At 57.1% G+C, this 16,520-nt stretch overlaps 2 protein-coding genes across 6 annotated transcripts in view; one reads left to right on the top strand and one right to left on the bottom strand.

Annotated features, from left to right (window-relative positions):
• The window catches only part of GRAMD4 (GRAM domain containing 4), a 75,193-nt gene extending 69,196 nt beyond the window's left edge, over nt 1-5,997 (top strand). For 3 of the 4 annotated variants that reach the window (XM_057508428.1, XM_036906607.2, XM_057508429.1), the window contains 5 exons: nt 1,051-1,195; nt 1,971-2,064; nt 2,742-2,826; nt 3,332-3,400; nt 3,839-5,997. In XM_057508428.1, the coding sequence (XP_057364411.1) occupies nt 1,051-1,195; nt 1,971-2,064; nt 2,742-2,826; nt 3,332-3,400; nt 3,839-3,943 (498 nt within the window). In that variant the 3' untranslated portion in view covers nt 3,944-5,997. The remainder of the gene's footprint in view (nt 1-1,050; nt 1,196-1,970; nt 2,065-2,741; nt 2,827-3,331; nt 3,401-3,838) is intronic. The other variant, XM_057508427.1, reaches the window with a different exon arrangement.
• Nucleotides 5,998-9,024: 3,027 nt separating this feature from the next.
• CERK (ceramide kinase) overlaps nt 9,025-16,520 on the bottom strand; it is a 37,576-nt gene continuing 30,080 nt past the window's right edge. Inside the window, exons 9-13 of one of the 2 annotated variants that reach the window (XM_057508430.1) lie at nt 16,160-16,265; nt 14,866-14,942; nt 13,999-14,204; nt 13,044-13,252; nt 9,025-11,464 (exon numbers count right to left, since the gene is read on the bottom strand). In XM_057508430.1, coding sequence (XP_057364413.1) covers nt 11,392-11,464; nt 13,044-13,252; nt 13,999-14,204; nt 14,866-14,942; nt 16,160-16,265 — 671 coding nt within the window. In that variant the 3' untranslated portion in view covers nt 9,025-11,391. Of the gene's footprint in view, nt 11,465-11,918; nt 12,516-13,043; nt 13,253-13,998; nt 14,205-14,865; nt 14,943-16,159; nt 16,266-16,520 lie in introns of those variants that run through there. The other variant, XM_057508431.1, reaches the window with a different exon arrangement.

The following is a 16,520-nucleotide window of genomic DNA, read 5'->3' as shown; positions in this document are numbered from 1 at the left end:
GGCTGGTCCTGGGCTGTGTGCCATCCGCGGCGGAAGGCCATGTGAACCAAACTAGGGTGTGGAGGGAAAGTGGCCCAGGTGTTCTCCTGAGAGGTTCTGGACCCAATGGGACTCCTGGGGAGGTCTAGAAGGGCTTCCTGGAGGAGGTGACATCAGGCTGCAGAGTCATGTGTGAGTGCCCTCTGAGGAGGGGTGTCCAGCACCCTGCTGATGCTTGTCGGTGGGAGGGAAGCTCTGGGTCAGATGTGGGTCCGGCTCCCTGGGTTCTGGGACAACAAAGCCTGATGGAGACCCAGACACACCTGCCAGGTGTGAGCGGCCCCGTGCCTCAGTGGGCCAGCAGACGGGCTGTGCTGTGCAGGTGCAGGTGGTCCTGAGGGAAGAGGCACAGAGGCAGGCAGCCCGCTCCCTAATGGCGTGGGGGAGATGGGGGCCCCAGCCTAGCCCCGGGGTGGCCGCGACGGCTTTCTTGGGGTCAAGACCACTTAGCGCTGGCCGCTGTCAGGAGGGTGAAGGGGAGTGTGGACAGGGGCTTCCCAGGACGGAGGGACACCCGCCGAGCTGTCACACGGCCGTGTCTGCGCGGACAGCACTGCTCAGCTGCTGTGTTCCTGGCCTCGGGTCCCGTGGGCCCGCTTTTCTTTCGTTGCGGCCACACGTGTGTGTCTCCTTTCCGGCCAGCTGTTGGGGCAGGACCGCGTGTGGGGGTGTGGGGGCCCCTCCCACTGTGCCCTGATGCTGTGCACCGCTGTGTGGTGACCCTATTTGGCTGTGTTGCTCTTGGTGGCCTGTCTCGCCACCAGTTCTGATTTCTGAAGTGTTGGTGTGTGCCGAGCACCTGTTGGCACAGGGCCTGGACTGCCTGGGGTGCAGGCTCAGCCACGGGGCTGGGGGCCACATCAGGACCAGGCACCAGGGCCCTGCGCACCCCCCATCTGGGTGTACCTGCCTTCCCCGCCTGCGTTTTCAGCTGGTGCCGGAGGGTGCGTGGGTGTCCAGCCGCCCCTCTCCCTGCACCACATGGTGACTGGGTGTGTGCCCTCTTGGCAGCTGCAGGCAGCCACCTCTCGGAGCTACGTCTCCAGTGCGCCAGCCGGCCTGAGTAGGGACGAGGACGCTGGGCGCTTCCACGGCACCAAGAAGGGCAATTTCCATGAAATCTTTAACTTGACAGAAAATGAGCGACCGCTGGCCGGTATGTGTGATAGGTCTGGGACCTGCCCCAGCCAGGTGGGGTGACCCAGCTCCCCAGGGTGTCCGTGGGGACAGATGGCAGGGACAAGCCACAGGGGCTCGGGTGGGTGGCCTTTTGCTCCCAGCTGTCCTGGGCAGGCGGGGTGGAGGAGACGGTGTGCTCTGGGCCCACATGGAGAGTGGCCTTCTCTGCAGTAAATGTTTGAATAGCAGAAATTCAGACAGAGTCCGGCAGAGCCTGGCTCAGTGCGGGCCAGCTGCTGCGGCATCCCACATGCAGGGACCAGCCAAGGTTCCAGGCTGGGCACATCCAGCCGCGGCCCGTCTGGAGAGCTGGTGGTGCAAGCTGGCTCGGGCCCATTCCCAAGTGGCCTCCCAGAAGGCCGTCCCCGCACTCCTGACCTGCTGGGCCTTCGCGGCTGTTTGGCCATGCGTAGTGCGGGAGGCCAGGTGCAGAAAGAGAACTTTGGGGAATTCACTGTGACCTCTTCTTGCTGAGCTGCACTATGACAGCAGGTGCTAGGAGAGTCCCGACCACAGTTTGACTTACTTTATTTTGCTGTTTAAAACTGTATGCTTTTCCTTTAAAAAACCAAAACGCCTGTGAGACTGTGCTGGGGAGGCCGGGTTGCACCCTCCGTCCCTGTGGGTTTTGTCTGGCGGAGGGTGAGTGCTCGCGCATCTTTGAAGCACCCAAGCTGAGGGTTCTGGAACAAATCAGAGGGTAGCAGTTATTTCCAGAGGGAAACTGTTGCGGGCGCCTCTGTCCCCATTAGTGTGCGAGAATGGCTGGCGCTGCTGCTTGATAAACAGGGACCGGAAGATGCCCACAGACTACATCAGGAACGGGGTCCTGTACGTGACCGAGAAGTGAGTGCTGGCGCGGCTGGGAAGGGGTGTGAGCTGGGCGCCCGCCGGGTAGTCCAGGTCAGAGGAGGCTCCTCACCAGGGCCTGTTCCTGGCGGGTGCTGCTGATGAAGGGTTGGGTCTTGAGGGTGCTGTGCATCCACCTGGCAGAGCCACTGCCCTGGGCTCAGGCAGAGCCCTCGTGTCTCTCCTTATGGGGCACAGGGCCCACAGGGGGCTCTGCCTTTTCTCCCGTAGGATGAGCTGTACAGGGAGCATATCCTCGAGGCCTCCCTGCCAGGTGTAGGAGTTGGGGAGCAAGTGCAGGTTCTCAGCTTCGGGGGCCCATGGCCATCCTGTCCCCACACCCAGGCCGAGGGCCTGCACCTCTTCTCTACTGCCTCACTGACAGAGCTGGCAGAGGGGACCCCCAGCAGGGCCCCAGGGACACTCCTGTCTCTCGCTGGGCTTCCCAAGGGTGCTAATGTCACGGGATTGTAAATAGGTTCAGTGTGGAGCAGTGGATTTTAGTCTTTAAAAGCCAGGAAACTCAACCTGTAGAGGCTCGGTACGCAGTAACAAGTGGGGGGGCCCTCTGGGCGTTTCCCCTGTCCCGCTGGGGGTTGCATGGCTGCAGCCCAGGCAGGGTCCTCGCCGGTTCAGTCGCCGGATGGCGCCTCTGCCCCTTTCTCCCCGGGTAGTTACTTGTGCTTCGAAAGCTCCAAATCTGGCTCTTCCAAGAGGAATAAAGTCATCAAGCTGGTGGACATCACAGACATCCAGAAGGTGGGTGTGCCCCCCGCCCCCGCCCTCCCTCACCAGCCTCCCTCACTTCAGGAAGAGGGAAGTCACAGGGCCCCGGAGCTGGCGGGAGGGGTGGGAAGGCACACGGGTGTCCGGCGGGGTGGGCGGGTGCTGCTGGGAGACCAGGCCCTGCTTCTCTGCCCACGGAGGGGCTCCCCCCTCCCCCGCCGGAGGCTCCGCAGGGGGCGCCCGTGCACAGGCCGCACCCCATCCCTCCCCTCCTCCCTGGGGGCCAGCACCGGGCGTCCTCACGCAGTTGGGAAGGGAGTGTGCCGCGAGGGGCCAGGCCTTCGGGGACAGGCTGGCACGGCGTTTGCAGGCCTGGTTTCCCTGTCACAGGCCACCCTGGTCCTCCTGTCTCTGGGCAGGCCTGGACCCCGTGGCTCTTGCCGTCTGTGGGCTCCTTGGGGGAGGACGCCTGGGTGGGGAGGGTGGCTGGCTCTGTCCCCATGATGGGGCCATGGTGACGGGTGCTGTCATCCTTTAGTACAAGGTCCTCTCGGTCCTCCCGGGCTCAGGCATGGGGATTGCTGTGTCTACACCTTCAACCCAGAAAGTAAGTGGGCAGGTGGCTAGGGGAGGGCGGGCTGGGCCCAGGCCTATGGGTCAGAGCCAGACTGGCTGGGGTTTTGGCTGGTGGTGGGGGTGCCAAGGAGCCCCCTCCTACCCTCCCTCCCTGTGGCAGCAGGAGCCTCGTGGTGCATTGGGTCTGGGGGGCTGAAGCCCCTGGGGGACCACCCAGCCCAGTCACTCAGCAGGGAGGGTGGAGCTGGGACACCAGGCCCCTGCCTCTGGCTCAGTTTCTCTGAAGGCCAGGAGCCCAGCATCTGGGCGGGAGGGGGGTCCGGCCCTGTGCACCCAGGCTGCACGTGAGTCACGTGGACCTGGCCCGGGGCCAGTTGAGGTGTGTGTATGTGTGTTCTGGGGGAGGGGGCCCTGTCCTCACCCATCCTGGCTGTGTGCATGGTTACCTGTGGTATTTCCTCCCTGGCAGCCACTGGTGTTTGGTGCCATGGTGCACAGAGATGAGGCCTTCGAGACCATCTTCAGCCAGTACATGAAAATCACCACAGCGGCCGCCTCTGGAAGTGACAGCTAGTGTTGACTCTGCCGGGGCATTGCTGGGAGCAGGGGTGGTTGTTTTGTTTTTGTCTTTAAAACAGTTCGGTAGTGGAAAAGAAATCGGACATCCTCATGATCTTTTGCAATAATTCCCCTTGATCTGTGATTTCTGTCATGTTGACCCTGCTTTTGACAGACCCCTTGGCACAGGGGTTGGCCCTCAAGTGGTGCCAGCCCCCCTGATGGGTGAGGCATGTCCCACCGACACCTGTGGACATGGAGGGCAGAGGGTCCTCAGAGGCCCCTGAGAGGACGGCACACGGAATGTACATCGCCGTGGCTGCCACCAAGCAGAGCTGCTCCTTCTCTGTCCCCACCTGGACAGAGCCCCTGCACCAGCCATGCAGCCCAGCTCTGCGGAGACCAGCTCTTCCATGCCCAAGCCATAGCCGAGCGGGTCTGTGGTCCCTCCTCTGGGCGGGAGGGGTGTCGGTGAGTGACGCAGAGGCCCCCTCACCCGCCGCCCCTGGCGGGCCAGCCTGTCTCCCTTTGGTGAGGCTTTCCTTGCTGCGGTCCTCGGAGGGAGGCCTGCGGGTGGTGCCGTGCGGGCTCCCTTACACTCTGCGCGGCCTTCTGTGGGGGCAGCGAGGCTGGCCGGGAGGGCCTCAGGGCCAGGCCCGGCCCCACCACTGCACGGCTGCCGGCGAGGGCAGGCAGTGGCCTGTGGGTGGAAGCATGTCTTTTTAACACTTTGCTCTTTGGATGGTCCTGGGGGACATCCGCCAGGGCTTAGGGGGGCACCGCGGCCTCCGGTTGCTCTCAGATGAACACCTGCTGGGGCGTGGCTGGTGTCTCCACACAGCCAGCTTGGTGAGGGAGGGGTGAGCAGGGCAGACAGGAGTCCTAGGCCCGTGGTGGCCACGCTTGTGGACGGCCTGCCTGCCCATGTGGCTGCACAGGGAGCCTCGGGAGGCCACTGGCATGGGGAGTGACCACGAGCAGGCCCAGAGGTTTGGGGCCGGGCAGTCCGACCCCTGGTGTCTGACCTTGTTGCGCTGGCACACATGTGGGTCCTAAGTCCTTTAGGTGTTGTTGAGATTGTTGTTTTTTGAAGAAACAGAAGATTATATTTTTTACAGAGAGCAAGCTGTTTTTCTTATTTTTGTATCATTTTTCAGATGTAATTTTTACTTCTGCTGCAACCCTAATTTGCTGGTTTGGGTGAGATCTGGTGGCATGGCTTGTGACCCCCTCCCCAGGGGTGGGCCTGGGTGTGACCAGGGGCGGGGCACACTACCAGCTAAGTCATGCGCACACCCTGCCCGGTCAGTGGGTGCCGAGGGCACCATGCCACCCATCAGCCCCAGCACACCAGCCTTGGCCTTGGTAAGGCAGAGCCCACTCTGCTTCTCGGCGCTGGCCCCATGGTCAGTGCAGGCAGACCGGCCCTCGGCTCCACGGAGCCCTCGGCACACCTGGGGGACACAGGGCAGGGTGGGTCCCGACCTGCCCCCAGGGACGGCTTCAGGGCTGACTCCCACCAGTCCTGCCCAGCGCCCCTCTCCGGGGCTGCCGAGGGGGTAGCATGGGCCTCTGAGCATGGCCGGGCCAGGGCTGGTGGTTTAGTTCGAGTCCCTTCTGAGAAAGGGAGATGAAAACTGCCACGTGCTGGGGTGCGGCCGCCGAGCTCCCGCCCAGGGAGGGCTGAGGGTGCTGAGCTGGGAGGGGCCGGCCCCGCGTGCGGGGTCCGCGGCAGGCTGGCTCTTGGCCCAGGACGAGTGCGGACCCGCGCAGGCTCTGGGCTCCCCGGCAGTGGTAACCAGTTTTTATTGCATTGTGTGAATCTGTCGGATATTTAATTTCTATGACTAATCACTGAACTACAATGAATGTTAAATTTTTTATGTCTGAAGCTTGAGTCTATTTTGGATCTGTAAATAATCATTACGAGTGTAACTTTTGTTCAACAGAAGTATTGTACTGTACAAAGAATCAATGAAAAAAAATCCCCTTGTAACATTTTTTTAAGAAAACCATGTTTGTTTAGAGAAAAAGTCTTGTATAAATTATAGTTTTTATTTAAACCTGAAATGCTTTGTGCTAGGAGGGGGGCCTCAGCTTCCCTGACAGGGCCCTGGTGCTTGGTGGGCAGCTGGAGTGGCCTGGGCCAGCAACACTGTCCCCTGGGGAGCCCAGGGTCCCTGCAGCCACCAGTGCTGGACAGCAGGGCAGGCTTGGCTCCAGGGCCACCTGGATGAAGGCTGGACGGTGAGGTGGGCACGCAGGGGTGGGCTCTGGGACAGGTGCCATGAAGGAGGGTCCTGGTGGGGAGCGTGGACATCAGGAGGCTGGGATGGGGAGGGAGGGGCCCTGGTTCCCAAAGTCGGGAGGCCAGTGACCAGGGTGCAGAAGCTGGCAGGGAAGGGCGTCCAGGGCCTGGTACTGGGTGGCAGCGCAGAGCAGGGCCATTACCCTGTGGGAGTTTTTGGGGAGCCCGAAGAAGTGGCTGAAGCAGCACCTTGGATTTGGGGTGTAGATCCTGACCCCACCCAAGGTGCCTTCCCAGGGCGACTTCAGGCGTCTCTGGGACTGGGCGCTGCCTACAGCCCTCCGCCCGAGGTCTGAGGCCAATGGGTGGGCGGCTTGGGGACTTGGTCAGAGGGGTCCCCAGTGGCACTTGTGACTTGGCCAGTCCACATGCTGGCACTGGCTGTGGACACAGCAACCTTCCTGGCTTCTGAAACCACTGCGGGCTGGCACCCACCCCCCTGCACCCCAAGCCCACATAAGCCCTGGGAGTGGGTCAGAGCGGGTTGGAAACCAGGGCCAGGGGCCAGCTCAGCTCTCAGGGGTGTGGCCTCAGACTGCATCCATCCATCCGTCGGTCCGTCTGTCCACCCTCCACCCATCTGCTGCAGTGCTGTCCTGGGGGCTGGGATGCAGCCATGGTGGGACAGCTCCCTGAGGACCCTCAGGAGTGCTGCATCCTAGCAACACACCCAGGCTGATTTTCCAACCAAAATGAGCTTCCTGAGCCCACCTCCCTCTGCCCTCCAGCACGGCCCACTTGCTCTTCCTCTGCAGCCCCTGCAGAGGGATACCAGCTCTCTGGGGGGACAAGAGAGGAAGAACGTGGGGCCCAGGTGTGGGTGTGTGGGCTCCGCGAGACTTGGTCAGCCTTCTGTCCCGCCACGTGTCGGTGAAGCAGGACACCGATTACGGCTGCTTGGTGGCTGTCCGCACGATGGGCTTCTCCGCAGGTCTCTGCACTCTGTGCAGGTCACAGCAGTGTCGTGTCGGGAGGGCGTCTCCTGGCTCTCCCCGTGGGTCCGTGGGACATGGGCGCCTTGGAGCCTGTGGTGCTTGGGCCTTTATTCTTGGGGAGACCGGGCCCCTACAGGGCGTCTGCTACAGATCAGAACAGGAGACCCCCCCAGCATGGGGAAAGTAGGGGACATGTAGGGGAGACAGGCCAGAACAGAGAGGGAAATGGGTTTTGTTCTTGAGCTGGGGTTCTCCTTCATAACACCTAGTGAACGAGTTTTATCAATGTGTGGGTGAGATACTAGAGGGTCCCATGTGCACCAAAGAAGCGTGTTTGTTATGAACCAAGGATGGTGGTTAATTCTGCTCCTCCCCAGGAACCAGCAGGCCAAGCTGGCTCTCGGGCTGTAAGTCCTAATAGGCTGGAGTGTGGGCTTGGCTGCTGAGGGTGCAAGACCCCGGAGACCACAGGAGACGCAGCCAGTGGGAGGAGGCAGTGCTGGAACAATCTGGAAGCCCCGGCATGCTGAAATCTGCCCTTCCAAACGTGCTGGACCCAGGAAGCCCAGCCTTATCCCCCACTGTCAAGGGTGAGCATGACGCCAGCCGCTGAGGGGACATCCCAGGGTCACGGGGTGGCAGGGCAGCTGGCTGGAGCGAGAGGAGCACGGCTGTGGCCACTGCTGTTTCATTCTACATGGAAGTCATAGCCCGCGCGGAAAGGGGGGAACAAAAGTGAAAGATTGTGAAGGAAGTTACCCAACTAGTATTACTTGTAGATGATAGGACGACTGTAGAAATTCCTGAATCTGCAGGTATTTTATTATAACAAAAGGCAAGTTTTCTGGATACCACACATGAAAAAATAAGGGCATTTTTAAAGAAAAGTTCATAAGGTAAAGAGCCTCAAAATACAAAGTTTTTAAAGAGTAAATCTAAACAAAATTAAGAGACTTAAGGAAAAATTATAAAACTTGAAAAGACATGAATGAGGACTTGTCTAAATGGAAATGTATGCAGTGTTCATAGACTGGAAAATTCAGTTCATGACGAAAATGTCTTCTTGAAGCATGCACTCGGTATGCTTCCTTTTACATAAAGAGGAAAGCCACAAAACTATCTAATGTAATGTCTGAGAATATTATAAACGTGTAAGGGAAGAAAAACCTTCTACCCTCTTAGGTTCGGTGGGAGGGGCCTGTGAATTAAACTGACAGAGAGGCAGATGAACAGGAGAAAAGGCATATAATATTTTTTGATGCTAGTATTTTAGTACCTGGAGGTCTTTGTAGAAATTAAGACCCGAAGCAGTGGTTAGGTTTGGGATGCTTGGGTAAAATTCATTTATTGGGGGACTTTATATGAGGGAAACTGATGGATGATAAGGGCTGTTTAGCAGGGTTTGTTTGTGCAGACCCGGCTTGGTACTCTGTCTCCGGTGAGGAAGGTGATTCTCCCGGGCAGGAGAAAGGGGGGCACAAAGGGAAATGTACGGTCTGCTTTAAGGCACATGGGGAAGGCAGAGAGCTTTTTCTGCATTCACTGCTTAATTGCCTTCAGAAGCTCAAAACGATCCTTATGCCAAAGTGGCCTACTTTGGGGTGCCGGGTGGTGATCCCCTCACATGGAGGAAGCCAGGCAGTCACACTACGACCTTAAACAGTACCTCACTCTGTGGGGGCAGCGAAGCAGGCCCGGCTCACCGGGGGACGCGGGGGGCTTCAGAGTGAAGCTTGGTTTCTTGGCCCAGATGGCAGCCACACCATTGTTCATTTTATTCTTGTTCTTTACATTGGATATATATGTTACTCTGCTTTGAAAATAATGGGAATTTGTAAAAGGAAAAAAACAAAATTCTGCCCAAAGTAACTTTTATTTTTGTGTTCTCAAATGTATCAGAGCAAATATGCCATTTTCTAATCTTGAAACCAGCAAGATTAGAAAGAAATTATACCACCCTTCCATCCATACTTCCCCGTGATACAAGACTGTGGAAGGGAGCAGAGGGGAGCGTGCCCGCCGAGGCCGGTGCCCCTCCAGGGCCCTTGCCATCAGAGTCAGCGGGAGTGGGGGCAGAGCACAGCTGCTGCGCTGCTTGTTTGCACCAATGAGCCACGACAGAGGTCAGAACACGGACGGACCCTTCCAAAGGCCCTGCGTTCTCACCAGCCAGCAGGCCTGATTGCCTTTCCTTATGACCCCAAGGACAGGGGTTGGGGCTGCCCCACCTGGAGTCCTCACAGGGACCAGGCCCTCCACGTGTGAGTGGGCGAGAAGGTGCTTCCATCCTGTGCCCAGGCGGGGAAGGAGCTCTCGGGGGCCCCAGCGGTTCCAGTCACAGCACCCCCAGGCCAGCTGCAAGGTCTGGAGTGTCGGATGTCAGCGTGCAGTTGGTGGGAATCTCCAGAGCCATCTGGGAAGCGCTTGGTGTGGCTGGGTTTCTCGGTGAATATAAAATGCTTAGTCTCTGGCCTGGGTTGTTCTTCTAAAATTGGCAGGGGGACCGTGTGTTGGAAACATTCACCAGGATGACAGACTGAAGACTTTGGGGGACCTTGTGATGTGGCAGAGTCCACAGCGCGGCCTCAGGGCTGGTGGCCCGTGGCGGGGTCCTGCCGGTGAGGCCTGGAGCGCTTCTGCTCTGCCAGGCCCCCGCCCCGCACCAGGCTGCCAGGCCTGTGTCTTTGGTTTCTTCCCAACCAGGAGCAAACATTAAGAACAGGGACATGTGGCATGTACTTACTTCTTTATACCCAGACTTTTCACCCACCCACCAATGATAAAGCCAAATGGCTCACACAACTCCTTAATAATGTGGTCTAAAAAAAAAAAAACACTGTTAAAGCTGCCCTTCTGTCTGGCCTGGACGGGAATGAATGATGAAGTAGGAAATTTCATTTATACTTCAAAATATAAATGCGGCAAGTGAATTCTAAAAAATATGTGGTATCTGTTAAATGTGAAAATGACTGATAGAAGCTCCATAGAGTAAAAAGCACCCCTACAGCACATGCCAGCACGTGAAACTGCCTCACGACAGTCGAGCTGTGTTCCAGAGTCAGACATAAGCTGCACTGTCTCGTATGTCAAGCAAAGCTGTTACCGGTGCGCCTCCTGCACACCTGCACACGGGTGCAAACGGAGCTGGGCCTCAGCAGACCCGGCGTCCCTGGGGCGGGAGTGAGCGCCTTGGGGAAGTCCCTGGCTGCTCTGGCTCCAGCGCGTTAGCGGAAAACAGACTGAAACACTATCCATGGAGACCATCCTGGTTTAAAACGACAAGACTTTCAATAAATCCATAGAAATAAGCATGAAGATAAGAACTAATCTGGACCATGTGTGTATAGACTCAGGGCGTGGGGCTGGAACAGGCCCCCTCTGCCCAGCGCAGGGCACTCGGGTCTGAAGTTAGCACAGCAGTCATGGAGGGCACGTTTACCTGGGTGGCAGCACCTCTCCCTCCCGCTGCAAAGCCCGCTGTCCGCGGGGCCCGTACAAAGCATCCGTATTCGCAGCTTAACAGTGAGTCACTGCTAGGGTTTCACAGCCGCCTGTCTCCAGAGCTCACGCCTGGCTCCTGCCACCGGCTGCCTGAGATGCCAGCAGGAGCCGAGACCGCACAGGGAAAGCACCTCTGTGCCTCCCACGAAAACGGCCTCTCCAGTTGCTCCTTAAGCAGGATGGCCCCGCGCCGGGGCTGTTGGGGACAGGAAGGATCCAGGGTAACGTCCTTATCTAAATTACGGCAAAGGTGAATGAAGCCAGAGAGCATCAACTACTTTCTAAAACTCGACTGCGACAACTAGAGTGTCTTGCAAGGCGATCAGAGTGACCTGGCAGACCTGCGTCCGGGTGGCGTGACCTCCCTTGAAAGCACTCAGATTGGACCGTCCTTTCCTGCAGCAGAGCTACTAATGGGCCATTCTAAGGTCTGCACTGTCAGCACTGTTAAGCCCTAACCAGCGCCCCCAAATTGATGCACCATTTGCTGAGAATAAGTTTCATGAAATGCAACCCAAAGGTTCACATAGAACTAAACATGCCAAATGTGTTCACAAAATTGTTGACAAAAGGTACTTTTCTCTAAAATCAAGTTTAACTATCAAAAATAAATTTCTAAGTGTAACTATATATCCACATAATTGGTTTGTAATAATTTTCTTAAGTAATTTTCACATTTCCCAAGCACAGCAAAAAAGGGAGGCGATGAGCGATGGCATCTCAGCTGTGGGATTCGTGCTTAGGAGTCTCTTCAATTCCTCGGGCAAACAGACGGACCAGCTGGCAGTGGACCCTGCAGAGACAAAGCACCATGTTTGAACCCCACATGTCCCCCTGACTCAGCCCCACAGATGGTCAAGGGTGGACAGTGGGTGTCTCATGTCTTTGCATCCAGCCCACAGTGACACGTCAGAGCAGCGTGACTGCCCTGCACGCCTGAGGGGGGGGCCCTTGCTGTGAAGTGCAGCTGGTGGCCGAGAGGAAATCGGGGACCAGACGACCTGCTTCCAGCATCTACTCGCTAGCAGGGTGACGAACCACAGGTGTCCATCCTCCCACTCGGTCTCCTCATCAGTACCAATCACAGGACCCCGGGGAGGGCTCCACGTGGGGCACGTGTATGCCATGTGCAGGAAGTAGTCGGTCACGGGACGCCAGCCGGAAAACTGAGGTCTCAGGAGCAGGCCGAGGTCCCCGGGGAGCCCCACCTTCCATGTGAAGCTTCAGGACGCGGGCCTGAGGGGCTCAGGTAAGCGTGGGCTCTCGCGTCCCCACCAGCAGTGCCACCTTCCCAGTTCATTAATGATACCATAGCCGCCTCAGAGATGGTTAGTGATCAAAACCCTGTGATTCAGTGACGTGCTGTTCAAGGCCTGGTAACGTTCACTGAGATATGTAGGATCTGCTTCACAAAAGAAGGCCTAACTTGTAAAACGTGCCTGCCTACACAGGCTGAATCCCTACGCATACGACCGTCTCGGAGGGTTTTCCTGAGGCCTCATCGCTGCCTCCCGTCCTCGGTGGGAGCTGGGCAGTCACCGCCACACTGACCGAATCCTGGCCGCAAAGACTGGGAGCACACGGACATGGGACGTGGTGAGATTCAGGGGACGGTCCCCTTCTGACGGCCTCGGGTGGTGATGTGAAGGCTTACCAGACAGCCAGGCGGCTGAAAAGCCGTATTTCAGGTGGGGATTAGAACAGCGACGGGCACGTTGCCATCAATGCTCCAACAGAAACGTGAGTTGTACCAGCTGTGTTGCCACAGTGGGAGTGTGGGCCTGTGGCCGTGTCCACCACCTTCCTCACCGACTGGCTCTTACCAGTGAGTGGCATCTGGTTTCCTTAGAGGAGACTTAGATCGTAAAGATATTTGCAAACAGTGCAGAATTCTTCTAGAACTTCACAGTGCTCCCCCATCTCAAATGATTTTTATGCTCACACCTCATTCAAAAGCCTTTTTTAAAAACAGCTCCTTTTCCTGTGTCTTTCCCTGGGGAAAAACTTCCTTTGCACTCATATTTCATTCCGGTTATATAAGATAAAATTAGACAGATTTCTAACACCAAGCACAGTGGGCCCCCACAGGTTTGGGAAGGACCCACTTCCCACGTTGTGCTGGCCCTGGGAGGCCCGGGCAGCTCCTGGTGGGCTCGGGAGCACAGGGCTCAGAGTGCCCGTGACACAGGCCTGTCTGTCTGCTTGATTAGTTAGGATAAGAGAGAGGATGGGGGACACCAGGGGTCCTGCAGGGTGTGGAAGAGAGGAGGAATCAAACTCAGGGCTCCCGGAGACACGTGCATGCTCAGGGAGCCCTGGGAGGTGCCTGGTGGCACCTGGCACGCCGCGCCTGCAGGGCCGCCTGCACTCACCTGACCTCGATGGTGGAACTGTTCAGAAGCTCTCCGTCACAGTTCCAGGAACTGCTGGAGGCAGCACAGCAGCACGAGGGGTGGTCACTGCAGATGTGCCCAAACCGTGCTTTCCCCCTGTCCTTCAGGTCAGTGTCCTCTTCTTCCACATGCTTTGCCATAAACTGGAATTTTTTCACTCGATAAACTTCAACAAAAGTGAAGTCGAACTATCAAGAGACAGTGAAAGGGGAGATTGTGTCATGGGGCTGGGGCCCCGCGACGGTCCGCCCTGCTCCCCAAGTGCACTCGGCCCACTTTGGACCAGGCCTCTGCACTGCTCTCAGCTCATCAGGCCGCTGGGATGGGAAGAGAAATCCCACACCGGCTTCCTGGGCACTCGCCAGAATGACTCCTGGTGCCTTTGGAAATCCCATCTCCTCCATGACTTTTTTAAGGACTTCCGGCAGCCCCTTAGCAGTGTCCTGTAGGGTTCTCATCTTTTAGGCAAGTGCTATCTAAAGTCACAGAAACACTACTGACCAGATTCCAAGTGTAAATAAAAAACGTTTATCTGACTAAAATCAAAGTGGCCGACAGTCCTGGCTCTGTCCCTTTAGACTGGGGGGTGTCCCTTACATTAACTGCAGGGACACAGTGACCACGAGAAGGATGGCTGGAAGGCTCTGCCCAGGACTCGCCTCTGGAGCCTAGGTTTTATTTTAAGTGGCCATCAAGGGTGACACGAAGTCTTACCCCACCACCTTATTCTTGAAGAGAAATGACAGGAAGGTGTATATAAACATTCACACCTCCTAGCTTCTGTGCTTGAGACTTTGAACTTTTAAATGAGATTTTGCAAGGAGTTAAGATGGGTGAAATGCAAACCAAACCTCAGTTTCTTTCCCAGGATTCAATGATGCAAAGGAGGACTTGCCCAGACAGAAACAGGCCGCGTGGAAAGAGCCCCACTTGCCTGGTCACACTGGTTAGTGTGCCTGATGAGAAACCTCAGGAAGTTGAACCTGGAGCATTTCCGGATGAGGATGAGATCGGAAGACCCGTCTCCCAAGTGGGCGGCCGGGGAGAGGCCCCTGGGGCTCCGGGGACAAGCACAGGACATGTTTGTGGCGTTGATGGCCAGGAACTTCCCGCAGATGACCTGCCACTCTTCCAGCTCCTCTGAAGTGGGAAAGAAGTATTGCAGACGGTGCATTAAACAGGAGGCGGGCGGGCGGGCGGGCGTCCTGACCAGATGGGACAGGGTCATCTCTACAGACTGTCCCTGCAACCGGCGCCCTATCGGGTCACCTGACGGGCAGAGCTGTTCTCTGGTCCTCGTGGGGACTTCAACAGCCACTGAGAACAGGGGCACCAGGCCTGCCTGCTGTCTGACTTGGTGTGGCCTGTGAGCTAAGGATGATTTTCACATTTTTAAATGGTTGGAAAAAAATCAAAAGAGGAATAGTATTTTGTGACATGAAAACCACGTGGAACCCAAGTTTCAGGGTCCATAGATAAAGTCTTTAGAACACGGCTGCACCCATCCCTTTCCAAGTGACTAGCGAAGCCTGACAACTTAACAAACACTCGCTGGCATCCAGTCTAGAGCATTCCAGGGGATGGGGGCCCGGCTGGTGCCACAGTAGAAATTCAGAGGTGGACGCTGTCCGTGGGCATTTCTGCAGAATCTACTCTTCCCAAATGGCTGGCAGACGGTAACCGCTCATTGCCACCTGCAGCTGTGGGGAGAACGGCTATGCAGTGCAGCTTAGAAAATGGGAAGCCACAGGAAGAGCACGTGTGACCCGGTGATGACCATGAGTCTGCCTGGAGACGTTACCTGCGCTCTCCAAGCCGTACAACGACTTCTTCTGCTCTTCCTCCAGCTGTTGCCTGCTCTGCCTGCAGACAAAGCACCTGAGAGGCAAGACCAGCTCGTCACCACCTTTTCCTTAACAGGCAGAGTCAACACAGAAGCACATGCTTGGCCCATACGCAAGTACCTCCATTCCTTTCATATGATAAAAAGCTCAATTTCAGAGACTTCACTACAGATACTTCTCTTGCATATTAATTTGATTTATCAAGATTAGATCTGCTTTTAAAAATTACATTGTCAACACGTCCTTCTCCAAACTTTGTCAATTCTACGAGGCTCTCGGCACGCAGAAAGCCGGGTTTCCCAGGCTCTGTTGTTAGCAGTGCACTGGCGGGACACGTGTGCCCCTGGGCTGAGACTCCACTCGTACAGAACAGAGGGCAATGGGGCATCGTTCCAGTCAGTGATGAGCAAGAGACTCAGAGCAGTTAACTCTGGACTCGTCTCGAATGTATGTGTGGACTCGGGCCCCCTGGACTCTCGCTGCCAAAGAGCGGGCATTTTACTGGTGAAATTAGCTGCCAGCTGAGGTCGGTCACGGGACTCCTCCAACACTCTGAGTCTAGGGTCTCCGATTCTCTTAGAGAAGGAAGGGCCCTGGAGGAGCCCAGGGCAGGCGCTCCAGGGCTGCGCGTGACTAAGTGGAAGATTTATCTCGGCTTCTGCTTTAAACTGGTCACATGTGACTGTATCAGGGATTATTAAAGGGCCTGTGACTGTCGCATGTGCCCAGGCTCACAGACTGACACCAAACCCGTGTGGCCACTGACCCGCCACCTCCCCTCCCCGGGGTCTGCCTTCCCCTTTCCCCCTGCTGGCTGGCCTGCTCTCCTCTCTGGTGGCGGGGGTCTGGGCTGGCCTTTCCTAACTGCTGGATGCAGGGCCGGTGCCTCCCTTGGGGCGTGGGGCCACAGTGGGCCAGGATCTCAGGTCGGGTGGGGACAGGAGGCTCTGGCCTGCTTCTACCAGAAACGCCTGGCCTGGCCAGCAGCCCCTGTGGTGTCCATGACATGCATCACTTCTGGTGTGCATTTTGCACCCCTCAGACCCGCAACGGGGACAAGAGAGCCCCCAACAGGAGCCAGCCACATGATGTCAGCCCTCACCCGAGCAGAAGGCACGGCCTTGCCCTCAGGTGGTGTGACCCTGCGTCTCCATCCACACTCGGTGGACCACACACCCACCTCTGGACAGACCCCTAGCCCGCTGTACTTCATGCCACTGCAGTAGAAACACACAGAAGAAATGTGCTTACCCTGCCCGGCAGGGTTTCCTGTCCCTCGGAGACCCCACCGTGTGCTGTGCTGGCAGGAAGGACACCGTCCCTTCATAGCAGTGATGCGAGAGAAAGGTCTTCAGACCTAAGAACAGAGCGCCAAGAAACAGCTCTCACAAGGGTCATGCGTCGGCCATGAGATGTGGCTGCTCTTCAGAAATGAGAGCAAATCTATCTAGAAGGCCTACAGTACCTGTGTGCCTGCTGGGAACGGCAGGGCGCCCGTGCCGGTTACACTGCCTGCTGCCAGACGGGAGCAGGAAAGGATCTGCCCACACAGGCACCTGGTCACCATGGCTGCTTTCAACCTGGGCAAAGAGGATGTCCTTGCCACCAGTGA

Source organism: Manis pentadactyla, chromosome 10 (assembly GCF_030020395.1).
Source record: "Manis pentadactyla isolate mManPen7 chromosome 10, mManPen7.hap1, whole genome shotgun sequence".
In the NCBI taxonomy this organism is placed as follows: domain Eukaryota; kingdom Metazoa; phylum Chordata; class Mammalia; order Pholidota; family Manidae; genus Manis; species Manis pentadactyla.
The sequence above is the reverse complement of the archived record's forward strand: the minus strand, read 5'-3'. Positions and strand labels throughout refer to the sequence as shown.